Source organism: Rattus norvegicus, chromosome 4 (genome assembly GCF_021556685.1).
Source record: "Rattus norvegicus strain SHRSP/BbbUtx chromosome 4, alternate assembly SHRSP_T2T, whole genome shotgun sequence".
NCBI lineage: Eukaryota > Metazoa > Chordata > Mammalia > Rodentia > Muridae > Rattus > Rattus norvegicus.
The window spans coordinates 25476066-25498670 of NC_141537.1; the positions used below are offsets into that span (position 1 = coordinate 25476066).

The following is a 22605-nucleotide window of genomic DNA, read 5'->3' on the forward strand; positions in this document are numbered from 1 at the left end:
ATAGGGAGTATGTGTCTCTCACAAACACCCTTGGGGGTAAAAGAAAACTTTGCACGAAATATGACACGCTGCGTGATGTGATTGTGTGGGGCTCTGAAACACACAAAAGTAACCTGTGCTTTAAAGGAGCATTATAGTCATTGTCTTTGGGAGACAGAAGCCTGATTCCATGCAAAAGGGCTAGAGGTCACTTTCCGAGTCACTACTGAGTGTGCTAGATGGTCACTGAGGTACACAGCTTCTCCAGAATTCAGGCAAACGTATGCTCACACCACATGTACTTTGCCTTATGTAGTGGTTCTCAACCTGTGGGTCATGAATCATGTTATGATTCAAAATAATAGAGAAGTATGAAGTAGTAATGACATAATGTCATGGTCGGGGGTGACGGCATGAAGAACTGTAACAAAGGGTCACTGCATCAGGAAAGTGGAGAGCCACTGCCTTAAAGAAACCTTAGAATATATTTCTGAAGTGTTCAGGAATGAGGGACATTGAAGTCTGACACTTACTTTAAAATATCAGGAGACACTGATAAAAATTAAGAGATGAGCAGATGTGTGACAAAGCAAACATGATAAAATGTAGGTGGTATGTTAATGGTTTGTATCCTATAATGGTCTCATTTTCTGCGATAGTTCAAATTTTATTTTAAAGTGTAAAAAAAATAAACTCTGACAGAGCTGACACAAGGCTGACACAAGGCTGACACAAGGCTGTCTCTTCGCCATGGTAACCATTTCCTTTACTGTGTATGAGCTTTTGAATTTAATATGATCCTACTTATTAATTCTTGAAATTACTCCCTCTGCTGCTGGAGTTCTTTGCAAAAATGTTCTTGCCTTTGCCTTTGCCCTGCCAGTATCTTAAAAGTATTTTTGTAGATTTTTATCCTGCAGTTTCAATTTTCCAAGTTCTATACAAGGTTTTGCTCCATTTTGACTTTTGTGTGTGCAGGATGAGGAACGGGAATCTAGTTTCATTGTTTTACGTGTGGGTATTCAGTTTTTCCAGAACCTGTTGTTGAAGAGGGTGTCTCTTTCAATGCATGTTTTGTTACTTTTGTCAAAAGTTAGGTGGCTGTCACTGTGTGGGCTTATTTCTAAGTCATCCACTAAGTATTCCATCGCTCTCCATGCTTGTCTTTGTGCCAGTACCACATAGTTTCTGTTATTATCACTTCATGTTATAATTTAATATCAGATATTTCATCAGCGTCTTCCTGCTTAGAATCATTTTGGTATTCAGGGTCCTTTGCACTTCTATATGAATACCTAGGACCTATAAAGTAACTCAAAAATGAAACACCAAAAAAAAAAAAAAAGAAAAAGAAAAGAAAGAAAAAGCAAGAAAGAAACAGACTCATAAGTAGGATGAAAGTTAATAAACAGAACTATCCAAGAAATATTTTTTAATGTATTCAACATTCTTACCCAGCAGGAAAATACAAATTAATACTGCTTTGAGATTTCTTTTCACACAGTCAGAATTGCTGTCATCAGGATAACAAATGCTAACAAATTCTGGCAAAAAAAAATGTGAGAAGGGAGGAACCCTCAGACACTGCTGATAGGAATATAAACTGGTAAAGCCCCCAGGGAAATTAAGAGAAAGGTTATCACAAGCTCAAGTACAGAACTACCATATGACCCAACTATACCTCTCCAGGCTGTATATTCAGAGGGCTCTAACTACTACTACAAGGACACTTCTACATTTGCATTTATGAATGCATTATTTACAACAGAGAGGAAATGGAACCTACTTAGATGTCCATAAATATATAAAAGAATAAAAAGTGTAATTATTTACATTACGGTACTTTATTCAGCTGAGAGGAGAAGTAAAATTATGGTCTTTGTAGGAGGAAAAAGCGAATAAAACACTAAATCATTATGTTGAGTGAAATAAGCCAGTTTAAGAAAGACAAAATTGCATGTTTTCTCTTGTATGTGTATATCTGGGTGGGTGGGGGTAGGTGTTAAAACTAGGAAGGGGCCCATGAAATGGGAGGAGTAGATGTTTAAAAGGTGGGAGGGGGAGGGGAAGATAGAGTAATGGAATACATGTGATATAAAAAAGGGGTGGGCTATTAATGAGTGATAGGAAAGAGCAAGGGTTGGGGAGGGTAGAAAGGGAGGGAAACAAAAAGTACAACATGTGTGTGAAAATGTCAGAATTATTACATTACTTTGTATGTTGACTTAATTATTGAAAACAATAAATTTTTAAAAGTGGACAAAATGATCACACTGACTGGAATTGTCATTTTAAAAAATGCATATTCTGAACTTTCTCGTGGAGGAATACCTCTATTGACCTCTTATTTCCATCTGATTCTATCTAGGAATCTTTTCCCATTTTTCAGTGTTCTGGCTCTAATATAACAAGGGTGTGGGGGTACTACAATATGAAGAAACACTTAAGTCTTTGTAATAATTTAACTTACTCTTGCCCTGAACAATTCAGGCATTCTTTACGATATGGCTTAAGCATCACTTTTCCTTAAAATGTTCCCTGGCACCTATAAAATGAATTTTCCTTCCTTGAAAAATACTGCCCAGTTGAGAGAAAGCTGAGTGAAGTTCTGAGATGCCCTTCTCTCTTGGCTTCTATAGGCCCAATACATGGATTATCTTTCATTCTAGATAGTCTTTTCAAATATGTTAATACAACTCAAATCCTCAGAATAGAGAGATGTTATCTTCTTCCAGAGCAAAGGCAAATCCTGATTACAGGCCTACAAGTTTAAAGGGCAACCTCTCCATGTAGAAGAAATAGAAAGCATTCTATGCAGAGGACAGGTTCCCCAAGACAGGGGTTACTCTTCACCATGTGCTGGATGTGCAGGCATATTCTAGCTCTTTACACCCTTCATAATGTGAAGACTGGACAAACAAACTCTACCTGTTGTTCCTACTATAGATAAAAGACTGGTTTGTCTCCAACATGGGAGACTCAAGTCTGCTAAAGAATATGAGACCATGGTAGACCAACGTGTTGGCTCAAAAGTACAGTGACATTTCGAAATCACAAGAATTCTTCAGTTTTTTGCTAATGAAGACATGAAAATGATGGAGATGTGGTTTTGTGAATAAGGAAGGATTCAAGTTGCAGATGCTGATGAATGTGCGTTGACAGGAAACAAGTTCTCAAAGTTCCATAGAGCTTGCAGCAAACATGTTGAACAAGCCCTCAAAGCATAAGGGGTCCTATGTTTTATTGCCTGATAATGAGAAGGAACATGTCCAGTGGTAGGGAGTAGAATGAGGGTTTAAAGGCCAGCTGCTGAACACTGCTCTCATATTGATCCTTCTCTGGCAGAAGGACTTCCTTACTAATCAGCATTGGCTTCAGATAGTCCCTAGACTAACTAACACTGAACTTCATCACAGTATGAAACAAGCATTTATTTTATGGATTGAAGCCTGGTGAATTAGAATTCTGAAGATGTGGCAGCACTCCTTGCCTGTTAGGAACTGCAACAGCTAAGCCATCTTAGATTTCAAAACACTAGATCCTACCAAGCTTTGTCAATTACTTTATGGCTTCAGAGATATAAGTTAATGGAAGGATTGTTTCGGTTCACAGTTTTGGAGGAATTAGTTGATCACATGAGAAAGGTATGGAGTAACAGAAAGCACAGAAAGTAAATGTAAGATAAAGAACAAAGACTTAGGCACAAGCAACTTGCTTCCTCTAAGGAAGTCCCACCTCCTTATCAAGCAATCTTTCAAGAAACCGAGCCACAAAATGAGTTATTTCATAATTCAATCAACTCTGAAAATATGCCCATTGTCATGCCTAGTAGTGTGTTCGACTAATCTCTTAACCTTCACCAAAACAACTAAATTAACATGATTAAACAAGGCAATTTCAGAACCATTAATGACAGTTCAGTTGGTAAGTATAATCTTGTAAGCACACACACATAAGTTAGGTCTTCTGAGCCCATGTACATAGAACATGGAGTGATGGGCTCTTAGAATCCCAATGCATGAAATAGCCAAATCTTTGGAGCTTGCTGCCAGCCAGCCTAATTTACTAAGTGTGCTTCAAGTGAATGAGAGATCTTGTGTCAGAAAACAATGTGGATTGCCCCTGAAGAATGATACCTGAGGCCAGACCTTTGAGGGATAACCTCTGGCCTCTATACACATGCATGCACATATACCTGTTCACCAACCCTACAAACACAAGCACCCACATAAGTGAAAATGCACACACAGAAAATCAATTAATTAAATAAAAGCTGATAGGAAAAACTGCCTCAAGATTTTGTGCAGCTCCTGACTAACAATCCCAGAGCATTGGTTTTCTCTGAAAGATTTTCTTGAAAACAAATTCCCACAAGAACACATTTATACAGATTTGACTAGACTTCGTGCTTTCCTTTAACTCCCAGATGGAGTCATAAGGCATGAGGAGATCTTTGTATTATAAGAAGCTAGCCAAATAGAACCCAGATAAACAGCAATAGCCAGCTATCACCTAGAAATTTCCTTTATTCTCTAGCATTAACTAGATTGCGAGAAAATGGAGCAAAAAATACCCTACATTCTTCCATACATGGATTCTTGGGAGTAGGAGGAGCTCCAGTAGATAAGCTTCATCTCAATCAACAAATGACAGAAAATCTGTGGCCTCACACAAAAATCAATTGTGATGTGGTCTATGAATCAAAAGGTCTCAAAACCAAAACAGATATGCCAGCAATAACAACCTTGCTCTTCAGCATAGCACGGATGAATGGGAGATGGCAGTTTTGTTGGACACTGTGCAGCAGCTGAGCTGACAGTAAATAAGAACAAATACAAAGTCTATTTGATGTCAGATATTCTTCCTGTCTTCATGCTTAATCCCCATCTCCCCTGTCACTGACTCCTCAGGAAGATGATTATTAGTAGAAAAGCTAAGATTTTTCTGTCACAAAGAGGAACTGAAGAGCATGCATACCAATGGAGTCTCTTAAGGAGCCTAGCAGTGAAGTTTTCAACATGCCTGTGCTGGATGTAGTACCCCAGGTCACTAATCTTTCTGGACCTGTGAGAAGATTTAAACAAAGGACAAAGCAGAAATGAATGTAATATGAATGTGTAGAATATGTGCCAACTCAAGAGACTATTGGCATTGTTTCAACGTCTGAAAACATAGTAGAACTGTGTTACATGCTTGTATTTCCCCAAGTAACAAGCTCAGACATATTCTCCCATCATGAGTGATCCCACAAAAAGAAAGGCTACAAGTCACCCCAGGCAGGATTCCTAACTCCTCTGCTGTTTTGCAACAAGTGAATGAGCTAGGGTTTTACACTTCTCTGCCTTCTGATACCCAAGTCCTCTCAGTATGTTCAACACCATCAGTTCAACACTACCTGCGCTAGCAAATGTCTTTCTAGACACCTCTACTTGAAAAGGTATCTGATAAACCCCAATAAAATTCAGAGATATTACAAGAAACATTGCTATTACTGTAGAGCTATAACCCTGAATCTATGCAGGAGTCACGGTAAACAGACTAGCTCCCACCTTGTCTCTGTGCCTACCATGAGAACTGGCCTCATTAGAGTATTCTACATGTTTTTTTTTTATATTAGCTAATCAAAAGGTAGACTCCTCTGAACTGGAACTAACATAGTATATGCTAAAACCTGTCTAGAACATGCATGGTATGTACTCACTTGTAAGTGTGTATTAGCCACAAAGTACAGGACACCCATGCTACACTCCACAGACCCAAAGAAGCTAAACAAGAAGGGAGGCACAAACGAAGAAGCTTGAATCTCACTCAGAAGGGAGAAGGCAGATGGAGAAAGGGTACTGCATGGGAGAAGGAATGGGGAGGGAAATGGAGAAGGTTCAGGATCAGGTGTGGTGAGGAACAGGAAGGATGGACAGCTGGCCATGAGAACGAATGGAAATCTGCAACTGATGCAGGTGAGGAAGGGGGAGACTTCTCCAGGCCAAGACAGAGATAAGGGATAAGGGAGGTGCTCAAAAATCAATGGGGATGACCTTAGCTGTGACTCACAGCACTGGAGATATGGAACCTAACGAGGCCACTTCCTGTAGGCAGGCAGGAACCCCAGTGGGGCAAACAACAATCCATTCACACAACTTTCAACCTAAAATTTATCCTGTCAACAAGAAATACAGGCATGGGGGATGGAGCAGAGACTAATTGAATGGCTAACCAATAACCAACCCAATCTGAGACACCTCCCATGGGCAAGCACTAATCCCTGATACTACTAATGATACTCTGTTATACTTGGAGACAGGAGTCTAGCACGGCTGTCCTCTGAGAGGCTCCACCCACCAGCTGATTCAGACAGATGCAGAAACCCACAGTCAAACAGTTAATGGCACTTGCAGACTCTTATGGAAGAATACGGGGGAGGATGGTGGACCCTGAAAGAGATAGAAACTCCACAGAGTTAGAAAGAGATAGAAACAGAGTCAACTAACGTGGACTATTGGGGCTCCTCAGAGACTGAATCACCAAACAAAGAACATACACAGAATGAGCCTAGGCCTCCCCACATATGTGTAGCAGATGTGCAGCTTGGTCTTCATATGAGTCTCGAACAACTGAAATGCATGCTATCCCCCAAAGCGGTTGCCTGTATGTGGGATATGTTCTTCTAGCTGGGCTGCCTTATTTTAGTCTCAATGGGAGAGTATGTGCCTATCCTGGCAGAGACTTGAAATGTCTGGGTTAGGGGATACTCAGGAGGACTCCCACTTACTCATAGGAGAAGGGGGAATTGGGGGGGGGGGATTGTGGGAATGGAATACAAAGTGAATTTTAAAACCTGTCCAGAAACTCAGAGTGTACTCCATACCTGTGTATCATATAATCCTTGCAACAACCTTATAAAGGAATTGTCTGTAGCAGATGAACTGCAGATTCTGGCAATACAAAGGAGCCTCATCCTCAGTATACCTTTCTGTAGTGTGCTTCTGCATAACACTCTCATCTATTTGACATACATGTCAGATAAGATACTGCCACTTTGAAACCTTCTATTCACTTGTTCCCATGTTCTATTCACATACTGACTATCTTTCCTATGTTGACCTTACAACTCTACACTTTGACATTCCCATTTACAGTGAGTGAATGGAAACAGAAAATAAGCCTTCCTTAAGGCTTTGAGGAAAATCTTATTTTGCTGTACTCTATAGAGCAAAAGAAACTCACAAGATTAATCAGATTCTTCACTCATCAACATTTTAGTGTATACTAAGGCTGACTACTATTGTATCTGGTTTCTGTCAGTAGTCCCTGGCTACTACAGGTATTCACTCTCTAATTTGCATATATGTAACTGACTCATGAGCTTTTGCAAATGATTCATCTGTTTTGATTAACACTTAGAACACTATACACCCTTCTTGAGGACAATAAACTCTGGGGAAAAAAGATATTAACTTCTGAATAAATCAATCATGTCAGTCAGAGAAATGCTTGCAGCAAGAACTCATGAAAATAGCAAAGGGAATCAAGCTTCTCTTAAAAACTGTGGATGCCCCAAAGGCTACACTGATCCATCACCCCACCCACCATTATAGATATAGCACTATAGACACTATAGACACAGTAAATGAATGCAGAACATGTGATTAGGAATGCAAATAAATACACATTTATTTATTTACTGTGTATACATGTGTTCTGGCATGTGTGTAGAAGTCAGAGAATAACTTCCAGGAGTCAGTTCTCTCCTTACCATATGGGTTCTGGAGATTGAACAGGGGTCTGTAGGGTTGGCAATAAGCACTTCAACCTGCTTAGCCATCTCACAGGATCCAAAACTGTACTGTTGATAGAAAGGTGTTACCTCAGAATGTCAGGCATGGGATTTATGGCAACAGATAGTTTTTTTTTCTTTGACACTTGGTGGCATTACTCTTTCTTTCCTTTCTACTAGTGGTATTAATTCTAGTTTCACCAGTTCAGTCCTATATAAAGATTAAGGATTTGGGGACTATTTAAGACAATAGCATATCATTTTTTAATCAAAAAACGCATCCAGTAGTAAGCTAAAATGGTGGTCTATCAATGGGCCTTCCACACTTCCTACCATTGGAAGGTATATGGTACCATCATACCCTGAGTTAATTCTCAGAAGCTAATTTTAAAAAAAAAGCTTCTGATTATCTCTTTACCTCTCTCATATATCTTCTCACAGGATTTTGGTCAGTAAGTATGGTTTGCTAAGAAGAGTCACCTTACTTTATAGATAACAAACAGGAAGTAAGAAAACATACAAATGTTTCCTACAACTTTGTCTATTGTCAAAGAATACATCAAGAGTATAATAGGCTGCAACATCTTCCCCAACACCCTAGGAACCCCAATCCAGCCAGTGGTACAGGTTCCTTCCTGTCTGGAACTGTGCCCTAAGCAGACCTTGGGTACTGACTCTGCACCCATTCCCATAACAACCAGAGGAAGCCTGACTCTCAGGTGCTCTAACATGCCCAGGATCACAAGTGAGGAGACCACAACAACTGCCCCAACACCCAAAGTAACTGGGATCCCCAGGATCCAGGGACACAGGAACCCCCGCCTGGCCAGTAACACAGGTTCCTTCCAGTTTGAACCTTCACCAGGAGCAGACTTAGGGCACTAGCTCTGTACCCACTCTTAGAACACCCAGAGAGAGCCCAATTTCCAGGTGCTTTGAAACACCCAGGATCACAGGATCACAGAATCACAAAGGAAGCTTGACTCCAAGGAGATCGGACAAACCCAAGAGCACTGGAGCTCTGACACACTGAAAATCACAGTTGAGGCCACAATATCTTTTCCAACACCCAGCATAACTGGGACCCCTGAAGGAACCAGGGAAACACAAACCCCTACCTCACCAGAGGCACAGGTTCCTTTCAGCCTGTACCTATGGCTGGAGCAAACCCAAGGCTCTAGCTCCCTACCCATTCCTAGAACACTCAGAGAAAGCTTGACTCCCAGGAGCTCTGACATAACAGGATCTCTGGATCACAGAATCACAGAATCACAGGGTCCCAAAGACAGCTGGACTCTGAGAAGTTCTGACACAATCAGGATCACAAGAGGGACAGGCTCCAGTGAGAGACAGGAAGGGTAGGTAGCACTAGAGATAATGAGATGGTGAGAGGCAGGTGCAAGAACCTAAGCAACAGAAACCAAGGCTACTTGGCATCATCAGAACACAGTTCTCCCATTACAGTAAGTCCTATACCCCATCATGCCTGAAAAGCAAGATTTGGATTTAAAATTACATCTCATGATGATGATAGAGGACTTTAGGAAGGACATATATAACTCCCTTAAAGAAACACAGGAGAACACACATAAACAAGTAGAAGCCCTTAAAGAGGAAACACAAAAATCCCTTACAGAATTACAGGAAAACACAACCAAACAGGTGAAGAAATTGAACAAAACCATCCAGAATCTAAAAAACAGAAATAGAAACAATAAAGAAATCACAAAGGTAGACAACCCTGGAGATAGAAAACCTAGGAAAGAGACCAGGAGGCAGAGATGCAAGCATCACCAACAAAATACAAGAGATGGAAGAGAGAATCTCAGGGGCAGAAGATACCATAGAAAACATTGACACAACCATCAAAGAAAATGAAAAATGCAAAAACTCCCAACCCAAAACATCCAGAAAATCCAGGACACAATGAGAAGACCAAACCTAAAGATAACAGGTATAGGAGAGCAAAGATTCCAAACTTAAAGGGCCAATAAATATCTCTATAACAAAATTATACAAGAAAACATCCCTAACCTAAAGAAAGAGATGCCCATGAACATACAAGAAGCCTACAGAACTCCAAATAGACTGGACCATAAAAGAAACTCCTTCCGTCATATAATAATCAAAACACAAAATGCACAAAACAAAGAGAGATTATTAAAACGTGTAGGGAGAAAAGGTCGAGTAACATATAAAAGCAGACCTATGAGAATCACACCAGACTTCTCACCAGACACTATGAAAGCCAGAAAATCCTGGACAGATGTCATGCAGCCCCTAAGAGAACACAAATGCCAGTCCAAGTTACTGTATCCAGAAAAACTCTCAATTAACAAAGATAAAAAAACCAAGATATTCCATGACAAAACCACATTTACACAGTATCTTTCCACAAACCCAGCCCTGGAAAGGAAACTAGATAGAAAACTCCAATACAAGGAGGGAAACTACACCCTAGAAATAGCAAGAAAGTAATTTTCTTTCAACAAACCCAAAAGAAAAGAGTCACACAAACGTAATTCCACCTCTAAGAGCAAGAATAACAGGAAACACAATCACTTTTCCTTAATATCTTTTAACATCAATGGACTCAATTCCCCAATAAAAAAACATAGACTAACTGACTGTAAACAGGACCCAGCATTTTGCTACATATAGGAAACATACCTCTGTGACAAAGACAGATACTACCTCAGAGTGAAAAGCTAGAAAAAAATGTCCCAAGCAAATGGTCCCAAGAAACAAGCTGGAGTAGCCATCTTATATTGAATAAAATTGACATTCAACCCAAAGTTATACAAAGATAACAAAGGACACTTTATATTCATCAAAGGAAAAAATCTATCAAGATGAACTCTCAATTTTGAACATCTATGCTCCATATGCAACAGTACCCACATTCATAAAAGAAACCTTACTAAAGCTCAAAGCACACACTGCACCTCACACAATAATAGTGGGAGACTTCAACATCCCACTCTCATCAACGGACAGATCATGGGAACAGAAATTAAACAGAGACACAGTGAAATTATCAGAAGTTATGAACCAAATGGATTTAGCAGATATCTATAGAACATTTCATCCTAAAACAAAAGAATATACCTTCTTCCAACCAGAAGCTAGAAACAACCCAGATGTCCTTCAAAAGAGGAATGGATACAGAAAATGTGGTACATTTATACAATGGAGTACTACTCAGCTATTAAAAACAATGACTTCATGAAATTCTTAGGCAAACAGTTGGAACTAAAAAATATCATCCTGAGTGAGGTAACCCAATCACAAAAAAACACACATGGTATATCTTCAATGATAAGTGGATATTAGCCAAAAAGCTTGGAATATCCAAGATATAATTCACAGACCACAGGAAGTTCAAGAAGAAAGAAAACCAAAGTGTGACCTGTTCAGTCCTTCTTAGAAGGAAGAACAAAATTCAAGTGAAAATATAGAGATGAAATGTAGAGCAGAGTCTGAAGGAAAGGCCATCTAGACACTGCCCCACCTAGGGATCCATCCCATATACAGTCACCAAACCCAGACACTATTGCTGATGCCAAGAAGTGCATGCTGACAGGAGCCTGATATAGTTATGTCCTGCGAGGCTCTGCCAACATCTGACAAATACAGAGGCAGATGCTTGCAGCCAACCATTGGACTAAGAATGGGGCCCCCAACAGAGGAGTTAGAGAAGGGACTTAAGGAGCTGAAGGGGTTTGTATCCCCATAGGAAGAACAACAATAACAACCAACCAGACTCCTCAGAGCTCCCAAGGACTAAACCACTAACCACATGGAGAGAGCCATGGCTCCAGCCACGTATTTAGCAGAGAATGGCCTTGTTGGGCATCAATGGTAGGGGAAGCCCTTGGTCCTGTGAAGGCTCAATGCCCCAGTGTAGGGGAATGCCAGAGTGGGGAGTCGTGAAGAGTGGGTGAGTGAGGTAGCACCTTCATAGAAGCAGGGGGAGAGGAGATGGGATAGGGGCTTCCTGGAAGTGAAACTGGGAAATGGGATAACATTTGAAATGTAAATAAAGAAAATATCCAATAAAAGAAATGGAAAAAGTGTGGAATAATCTCTGTTGCATATACTGTAAACTATTTCTTCCAGTAATAGCACACGTCAATGAATGTGCAATACACATTAGCTCTCCATAGCCTTATAAAGTTCCCTGGACCTGAGTGGCAACTGGAGAGTAGTAGAAATGAGTGATTGTGTAGCTACAGAAATAGGACACTGGCAATGAAGGGGTAGAACTTAGCTGATGGGCCCTTGAAAGGATATATCTAAAATGTTGAAGTGTGGCTCTCTCAAATGGTCTAATTTCTTTATATGACTTCCTGGTCTGCCATATCCACTACATGCTCCACTCACAATTTTTCTGGCCATTTCTTTCAGGCTTATTGAAAATTAATCATGTGCTGTGGGAAACAGCCCAGCTCCTGTCCCAATACTAACCAACACCACTATTCCCATAGCCATCCCACAGTCATCTCACAGGGTCACAAATGCCAGCCCATTTGTGCTACAAACAGAAAAGCTGAACTGAACGACTACCTTTAAAAAGAAGGGATATGGTTATTTATGATGGACTGAAACCACTAAATTTTATTAGCCATCAAAGAGGCTCCTTTAACTTGTGTCAATTAACTTGTGTTTTCTAACTGATATATGTCCTACTTGTAGTCTCTAACCACCGTGACTAATAATGAATTCCAAAGACATCCAGCATACCACTGAAACCATACTGTAGAAACCAGAAGTTGACTTCCTTGTCTCCAAAAACATGGTGATTTTACCTTTAGGAATGATCACTAAAAAGTCTTTGATTTTTATGGAAACATCCCACATATATCATGCAACTGCTAGAAAAGTATAAGAAGGTCTCTAAATGAGTAAATAACCTACTTATTAATCATAGTCATCCTATTTAGTTATTTATTTAGTAAACATATTATACATTTGTCTCTACCTCTAAGTAGGTAGTCAATGGCCCCATGTCTAAGAAAATTCAGGTTAACATCAACTCATTTTCTGTACATTAGTATAGACAATATAATTATCCTATAACTCATACTGGAGGGTGAAAAGCTGTACAACCACTAACACATCCTATTGTACATTATGTTGATCAATTGACAGATCTTAGATCACAATGATAATTATAGTTGAGGTGCACATATTGTTCACACATTGTTATCAGAGTTCATATAGACCAAAGTGGGGAATACATTAGGTCTCTCTCTTGGATTTTTAAAATTCTAGTCCCTATTCCACTTGAATCTTATGGCAGAACCATCTTTCTTTCAATGGAAAGGTCTCTGGCTGAGTAGAAATGTCAACACAAAGGCAAAGGCATTTACTTCTCTAAAGTAGAATCTCATGATTTATGACGTGTTTCTGTTTGGCTAGGTGTGTCTGGAATTGGCATATGCTTAAGTGATGCAAACTAGCCTCATCTTGATGCTTATTATTGACACAGGTATCATTTTAATGATGTATAGAGAAAACAGATAAGGTTGCACTCTAGCCTCTGGCAGTCATGCCAACCAGAATGATGGATAGAACGTACTCAAAGGAAAATTCATCAAAAGCCAAGATGACAGAGAAAAGCAGTTTAGATATAACTGTGAGATGACGCTCTATGGTCTCCTTGCAATTCTGCAATTCTATGACATAAACACTGATTTATTTTTTTTGTTTCATACTGTTTTTTTAAGAATGAGGAATAAAAGTAAAAAATTTGCTTTATAAATGTATGAACATATCAAATGATAAAAAATTAGGAAAGTAAGTTTGTACAAAAAGCAGCTTTTAAGGTTAAAGTATTTTCTCCTTCTACAGTAAATTTCAGGCATGCCCATTTGTCTTGGAAATGGCTTCTCCTTCTGTAGCAGTGGGCAGGCATCTTATCTGTCCAATATACTAAAGAACAAAGGACAAACATGCTTCTTGGTCATGCTGAATGAAATTCATATTCCCAAAGCTTAGGAATGCAACCATGTGTTGACATTTCCTCTGCATATGACTGTGAGAACTGAGGACCAGGAACAGGTACAGCTACTGTTGCTCTGCCCAGTATATTTCTGTAAATTCTAAATTGTCTTTGGTTTTCTGATTTAAAGTATACATGAAGCTAGAAGGCTCGTTTGTTCACTAGCACCCAGGGCAAAATGCTAATTTTCAACAATCACTATATATTTTTTTTATTTCACAGTAATCGTACTCTTCCAAAAATCCCAAATTAATAAAGAAAACACCTAATAAAAATCCAATCTATTCATTTTCTTCTTACAGGATTACCGATATTTATGGGCCTAAACTAGGAGAATGCATGAAAATGGTTACTAACCAAACCATGCCAACAAATACTTTTTCTTTTTCTCTTTTCCTATGTTTGTGAGCTCATGCCTGTTTGTACATGTGTGGACCCATATGTGTATATGTATGTGTATACCAAGGTCAATAGCTGATATCAGAAATGATCTTAATGGCTTTATCATCTTATTTAGTGAGGTAGGATCTCCCTATCAAGTCTAGAGCTCACAGACGTGGCTGACATTGCTAGGCAAGTGCTCAGGGGATCTCATCTCCACCTTTTGAGGCTAAATTACAGATGGACCCACATGCTCATCTGGCATTCATATGTGTTCTACAGATACAAACTCTGACTGTTACTCCTACATTACAACTATTTTTATCATTGAGCCATCATCCCAGCCAATGTCATTATTTGTCATTTGTCCCTCTTGTTGCATATCATTTGAAGTGCACTTGCTTCCTGATTTTTCATTCAATTTATTTTTATTTTTGGTGGTTAAGCTGGCATTTCTTATCCCCTATCTCAATAGTGAAGAATGTCAGGGAAATGTCATTTCAAAAAGGTTTCACTTTCTCTTTGTATATAGCTGTCACAACAAAGCCAATAACATGACCACATCCAACAGGACACCATGAACATCTGCCCAGTTATCTAATTTTTCAATAGAAAGACAATCTTATTGTGAAATAAACACAAAGGTATAGATAAATGTGAGATCTTTTATTAACCAAGCTTTGTTTTAAAAATTATAAAATGATACATGATCTTTGTGAAAATTTGAGAATTAAATAAAATGTTTTAACATCAAAGATGCTCATTACATTTCCCCAGTTACTGTTAATTGTTTACTATATGAATAATGACGTCCATATTTATCATATAGAAATAGAATCATTAACTCATCATCACTTTTGATGAACCTACTGACCTTTCAGTATACAAAGGTATCTCGATACTTTTAATTTTTATTTTTGAGATTATAGTATAATGATGTAATTTCCCTTTTCCTTTACTCCCTCCAAGCCCACTCATGTTTAACCACTCTCTGATCCAGACTCATGGTCTCTTTTTCTTTCACTGTTGTTATAGAACCATATTTATATCCATATATGGCCTCTTTAATTTGTATGTGTACATTTCCAGCACCGACCATTTGGTACTTAATAACTAATCAATGAACTCTTCCGTGGAAAAGACTGTTTCTCCTGCTTTCAGCTTTTCTTAGTTGCCTGTAGTTCTTTGTCAGTTTTTTAAAATGTTTCAATATTTTTATTATATTTTTTAGTATCTAGAACAATTTTCGAATGTATATATTTTGATCATATTCTTCTCCTCCCTTCAAAATCCTTCCAGATCCTCCCCCTTCCCAAGTTTAAGTTCTTTCTCAAAAAAACAAACAAAAAAATTTAATAGCTGTATCGTCACTCCGTATTGAATTATTTTAATATAGAAAAGTTTCTTCTTAAACTCTCATGGAGGCGGTACAAGGTCATTTCTACTTTATGAACTCATAAGTACTGTATTCAGCGATTAATCTAATATAATAAACTTTCTGAGAGTACTTCTGTCGAGTAAACACTGGTGAGGCACTTATGTGCTGGATGGCAGAGCTTGAGTGGTGTATGGCCCCTGATGTATAAATGCTCAGTAATTCCAGGCTAAGAGTCAGCTCTCACCTTTGTGGCCAAAGACTTAAGCTTCCCTAGTAGTGACTGCTTGTTGGAATATACAACATCCTCTTCATTATCTTCTCCTTCCATGATAGCACAGCTGTCTGCAGCTGGGAGTTCACACTCTTTGGAGTTAGTCGTCATTACTAATTTAGAATATTTGTATTCCAGCCTAAGCAGGGGTAAATAAATAGAGAAGAAAATAATGATCTAGTCATTTATAGTAAAAATAAATTCATATTCATTATAAATATTCTTTTTTTTCATCTTTATTAACTTGGGTATTTCTTATTTACATTTCGATTGTTATTCCCTTTCCTGGTTTCCAGGCCAACATTCCCCAACCCCTCTCCCTCCCCTTCATTATGGGTGTTCCCCTCCCCATCCTCCCCCCATTACCGCCCTTCCCCCCAACAGTCTAGTTCACTGGAGGTTCAGTCTTGGCAGGACCAAGGGCTTCCCCTTCCACTGGTGCTCTTACTAGGATATTCATTGCTACCTATGAGGTTGGAGCCCAGAGTCAGTCCATGTATAGTCTTTAGGTAGTGGCTTAGTCCCTGGAAGCTCTGGTTGCTTGGCATTATTATTCATATGGGGTCTCAAGCCCCTTCAAGCTCTTCCAGTCCTTTCTTTGATTCCTTCAACGGGAGTCCTATTCTCAGTTCAGTGGTTTAATGATGGCATTCGCCTATGTATTTGCTGTATTCTGGCTGTGTCTCTCAGGAGAGATCTACATCCGGTTCCTGTCGGCCTGCACTTAATTGCTTCATCCACCTTATCTAGTTTGGTGGCTGTATAAGTATGGGCCACATGTGGGGCAGGCTCTGAATGGGTGTTCCTTCTGCCTCCGTTCTAAACTTTGCCTCCCTATTCCCTGCCAAGGGTATTCTTATTCCCCTTTTAAAGAAGGAGTGAAGCATTCGCATTATAAACATTCTTATACCAGCTTCTAAAATAGTCCTGATAGTCCTGTATTGTTTCCCCAACAGCATTTTTGCCTCATCTGTGGATATAGCTTTAAATGTTCTCACTTATTAACTATCTACATAAAAATATTCCATAGTATGTCAGAGAACAAGTTCAATATAGTTAATTTTACTACTTGTTTTACATTGACCTTACTGTCCAATTATATAGAACATTTATAAAACAAAGAAAAGCCTGGGGTCAGAATGCCTTTCACTATGTATTAACGTGATACCAATTCACTATCATATTTTCTAAGGTTTAGATCATGAAGATGGGAATACTGAGCAGATGATTTGCTTGTTACTGTGTCTCTACTTCATTTGTGGTTTTTTCCTCTTTAGCTATGACTTCAGATATTATAACTATTCCTAGAAATTAGAACACAGATCAGCCACATTCCACCAAGGCCTAAATCATTTCCAAAGACTCAAGCCGTGTAACAGATGCATGCAAGGCTTGGACTCAATATCTGGCACCAGAGTCTTTGAGACTTGGAATAGATAAATACAATATTTGCCCATTTGCTTAGTCTCCCTATTTTCTCAAATTCCTTGTCTATACTTTCCTTACCAGAAATGTCTCGTGGCACAAAAAGAATGGGCAATGCACAATTATGTCTAAAATTCTCATAGTATAAACAGACTTTCCAGTTCTTATAAGATCATCTAGTGAGATTACTTACTTTTGATTCTTTTTCCAAAAGTAGCACGTTAAAGCCACCAACAAAACAGCTGTGAATGCCCCAACACCAGCTCCCACTTTCAGCCAAAAGTCAACTGTTTCACACGTTGACAATTTCTTCTCGGGCAAAGCAATTCCTTTAATGCACCACTTAGGCTCATTCCATACATATAAGATTTCCTTTTAAAACAAATAAATGAGGCCATCGAGGAGTGAGCAGTGAGATTAGGATTGAACTGTAAAAGCTAAGGTTGGTACTGAGTCCGTTTAACACAGAGAAGAAAGAGTTTTTGCTAACTATATTTATGATTATAAAGGCTATTTCCCATTCAATTACTACTGTAGAATGTCTAGCAAGAAAGGAAAGAGGTACAGAGGATGAGTAAATGAATTAAAATGCAAAATTCTATCACTTAAGAACAGTGCACAACGTGCTGGAAAAGTAGAACACAGATTACTCCACTTTCACACCTCTTTTGGGTTGTTTTCCTCAAAATTTGATGACTCTGGACTTCTTAACCTTGTTCTTAAATACACTCTCAGACTACTTAGTACAGCTTCTTGGAATGGTTTGCACACATCCATCAGGTAGGCCAGTCAACCCAGTAAACCTGCCCCTGAATGGAATGGAGCTGCCCACATGTTATGGCCCCAGGGCATGTAAGTATAGCACTGCTCACCAGCTCCAATGACTCACGTAAACTTAGGTACCCAAAACACACAGTGCTTTTACTCACCAAACTATGGAGGCCAGTACCTTGGATGTCACTACCCATACCAAGCATTCTCACCTTCCCAAATTAGAAGAATCGGTTCCTAACGCAATGTGCCCAGATTGTAAGTGACAACCAGTGAACAGTAAAGCCAATACATTGGGTCTTACCAGGCAGTTTTAAAAATAAAGTACCAAAATGAGGCAGACCACATATGGAAATCAGAGTTGAGTCTATTATCCCTTCTATAGCTTAGCATACACTGTGACCAGTAGTTATTTACAATGATCATGAAGCCCAGTAACTGGGGAATTCCTTTTTATGTCCGGTTCATCACTCAACTGTCTTGCTGTGAGATGGTCACCTTATCTGAACTCTCACAAAAGATCCAGCTGTGTTTTACTTCATGTCATACATGCACAGACAGATTTCCACCATTGGTTATGAACAATTTGCAGGAGAGTGGGGGAAAGTTCCAGGCAGGTTTCAAGTGATGTCTCCCCGGGCACTTTCTTAGAAAGGGTTATTAGTAACCCTCTGGTTTTAGTCCATGATGACTAATATTGTTTTGATTGACCTAGACATCCATGCATTATTTTTTAAATGGGTGACACCTTTATAAGAAGGAGGAGGTGGGAAATGCAGGGGGGCACACCGGGGTTCACTACCATCTCTCGAAGTATAAAGTAGAGTGAATGGAAACTCCAGCATGTGGGGACCTCATCTGAAGCCCATTCTACGAACACCGCCAAAAAGGTTTGTGTGAAAGCCTAGACAGTTTTATCAAGTGTGTATGAATAAAAGACATGTTTAAAAGCTCCTTTGTCTAGTGCCCAAATTCTAAGCATCTAAATTACAGAGACACATGTAAACCCAAAATGTCAAACAATCTACTCAGCTCCTTGGATACTGTCAAAGAAAGACATGTAACTGAGAGAAGTTCGAAGTCGCTCTAACACTGTTCATTAGAAAGCTTGATCTTATCATCTGGTCGGGTATCACCAGGAGCAGAAAGCTGACAGAGCAACTGAACAGTCCCTTCTTCCAGCATGGAGGGGGATTTTGTAACAGGATTAAGATAAATTTAGTGATAAATTCAAAAGCATTTCTCTTACCGATAACACAGTATCACTTCAAATCTTTATTGCTGCCTAATATTAGATATAATGCTTACCACATACTTAGAGCCTGGTATAGACTTTTTGAGATTTCAATTTGATAAGAGCACCTCTCCCACAAGCCATGAGGGCTTTTCTGCTTCTATAAGCTATGTGTGAAGGGCTTACGTTCTGTAAACTGTACAGATCTATATTTGAAATACTTACAGAACAGCGGAAGTGCATGTCCAGTCAATACAAAGTGGAAAACTGAACAGAATAGGGAAGGAATTGGGGCTGAAGCAGTCCTTAAAATTAAATGCTTAGAATTTTAAAAGATACACACTGAAGCACCTTCCCAATCATTATTTTTGCTCAATTGTGAAGCTTTACAATCCAAAGAAATCTTCATTTATTCCCAGACAGGATGGGGAAGAGCAGTTGACATCTGTGCAGGGTACCTCCTTAGGTTAGTTCTTACCTGAAGCCCTCTCTTGCAGGCTCCCTCGATCTCATGGAAGTCATGCTCTGTGCATAGAGGGCAAGCTTCCGCACTCTCCCATAGGAAGTAGAATGTACAACCATCGCAGGTGCCAGCTGGACACTTGCTAAAATTTTAAAGAAACAGCAGCCTTTTTAATGCATTCAATCCACTCCAATCAACACTGCAGTTCTCAAAGCATGCTGGGAGTCTTGTGTTAATGTTAAGGAAACAATTGTAGAAAACAGAAAAGGCCTAAAGGAGCAGAAACCACAGTGATAGCTCCCGTGCTTGCTATAATCCTGGTGGCTAGAGTAAAAGAGACAAATAATGCCAAGTATAGGGAGACTATGAAGAAAAAGAGACTCCTCATACATTGCAGGTGGGAATGGGAATAGTTTCTCTCTTCTCAGAGTCTTGCAATCCTTCAAACAATCACACTTGAATGTACCATGTAATCAGGCATGTCTGCTCATAGGTATAAACTCAAGTGGAGCAACATGTATCCCACACAAATGGTTGGTAATGAATGTCCACAGCAACATTACTCAGGATGACAAGTGTGTGAAGAGCGCCAAAGTGCAGTGACTAAATAGGTAAGTGTAATAGTCTGAGGGACTTCTAACTGACTATATAAAGGAATGCAGTAATGATACATGCCTCAATTCAGATGAACACTCAAAATACTGTGCTAAGTGGGAAAAGCAGTCAGAAATAATGCACATTATATGATGTTACCCATATAAAAGTCTAGAATAGGGACAGGTGATTTGATGCTTAGGGCTTAGAAAAGGATTAGTGTACAGGAAGATGAAAATCAAAGGGTTCAGAGATCCCCACGGAAATGATGGAACTGACCTAAACTTGATTGTGGTCATGACTACATACTTCTGCTAAGAATCTGAAGAATCACTGGTTTATATACAGATTGAATAGTTTGCATGATTGCATGGAATTAAAATTCGATACAGGCACTTTTTTATACATCGTGTGCATGTGTGTGTGTGTGTGTGTGTGTGTGTGAGCTGTGTGTGTGTGTGCCTGTGTGTATGTGTGTATGTATGTGTGTGTCCGTGTGTATGTGCATGTGTGTGTGCATGTGTGTGTGAGCATGTGTGTGTGCGCCTCTGTATATGTGTGTGTGCGTCCATGTGTGTAAGCATGTGTGTGTGAGCATTTGTGTGTGTGTGTGTGTGTGTGTGTGTGTGTGTGTGTGTGTATTGTCCATGAACCTGCCATACTGCTATACTGCTTATGTGGAGATCAGAGAAACAACTTACAAGAGTCAGTTATCTCCCACCATATTGTTTTCAAGAATCAAACTCAAATCCTCAGACTTGGCCATGGCAGAGAAGCTTTATTCACTGATCCATCTCACTGGCCCTAAGTTTCCTTGAAACTTTAAGAGACAGATACAGATAGCTACTGGGAAAGGGAATAACATTTGAAATGTAAATTAAAAGATCCAATAAAAAAAAAAGAAGGAAAAGAAAAGATTCTGGGAATGTTTCTTGGAACTCAGCATCTAAGCTGAATTTAGGAACATGTAGGAGGAGTGTAGACTGAAGGAAATCAAAGAACTTCCTACCAAAGAGACAGAATTGTATGATGAATTGATAAAAAAAAAATCACATGTCAGTCACTCTTGCTGGACCATCCCAGGAAAAACAATGATGACTAAAGCCAAAAGCGTCAGATGCTAAGCAGATTATAGGTTCCATTGAAGAATCACCTTGGAGAGGATATTTTAGAAGAGAACCGGGATCTCTTACAGAAAAACAAAAAAATAACCATCACATTTCTGAAGTCAACCTATCATCAGATCAACATAATATTCCAGGTGGGGGAGGAAGGTGGGGGGACAAAGTAGATCTAGGGTAGATTGCAGAGTGACCATGGGCAGAATCTATGTGGATACTTTGTGAACCTCTGCTTTCTGATGTGAGAGCCAATTTCATCAACTTGCTTCTTTGATTAAGGAATAGATAAATCTTGTGGGACTCTATATTAATCTGTTGTTGCTGAGCGTCCTCTGACTGAACCAAAATCTATTTGAAAACGTTCAGGTGCAAGCAATACCTTTTATGAATGTGTAAAATCCTGGGAGTAGCCTCTTATGTTTCTCTCTAACTTTCAGTCCTTTTAAACTAATTCATGTGATTAGAAGTCTTCCCTAACTTCCTTCAGATCATTACTAATGCTAAGCATGGGTCTCCTGAACACCCATTAGTTAAAAGATAGAAACGAAACAAACAAAATAGAGTAAACCCCCTTTGAATGACCTCAACATAAAACTTTATTGGTACATCAATTGTACACATTGACATAAAGACATTTCAATACACAAACACCATGCACTTTGATCATGTTTCCTCACTTTCTATTTTTTATACACTCTTAAATATTCTCTTGCATTACCCTGATGGTCTTTCATTTCCTTTCTTGTTACCAATTTTCATAATCTTTATCTATATAAAATCTAGAATTCAGAAGTAAGAGAAAATGTTGAATATTTGTGTTTGAATCAGACTTATTTTGCTTTGAATGGTGTCCTTCAATTGTACCTATTTCTCTGTAAACAACTTAATTCTGTTTTTCTTTATGGCTGACTCGAACTCCATTGAGAATATGCATCATGGTCTTCATCTTGGATACTGAATATAAAGCTTCAATAAACATAAATTATCTCTGTGGTATGATCATTGACATTCATTAAGGTGTATACTGTGAAGTGGTAGAGTTGAGTCACATGACAGTTCTATATTTAGTTGTTTTTTTTTTTTTCTGAAGACCCTTCATGTTAGTTTCCATAGTCACTGGGAAAATTTATAGTGACAGAGAGATGAACAATTCCCTTCTCATCTTTGTCAGCACTCACAGTTTACTTAGCAGTAATTCTTCTAACAGGAG

At 39.0% G+C, this 22605-nt stretch overlaps 1 protein-coding gene and 1 long non-coding RNA gene across 3 annotated transcripts in view; one reads left to right on the top strand and one right to left on the bottom strand.

Moving 5' to 3' along the window:
- Positions 1-22605, top strand: part of LOC148006238 (uncharacterized) — a 901378-nt gene that overhangs the window by 152241 nt on the left and 726532 nt on the right. The gene's annotated exons all lie outside the window — the stretch shown is intronic.
- Elapor2 (endosome-lysosome associated apoptosis and autophagy regulator family member 2) overlaps positions 1-22605 on the bottom strand; it is a 192511-nt gene that overhangs the window by 4770 nt on the left and 165136 nt on the right. For both annotated transcript variants that reach the window (NM_001109345.1, XM_087659008.1), the window contains 3 exon segments: positions 15761-15926; positions 17406-17584; positions 19696-19822. In NM_001109345.1, coding sequence (NP_001102815.1) covers positions 15761-15926; positions 17406-17584; positions 19696-19822 — 472 coding nt within the window.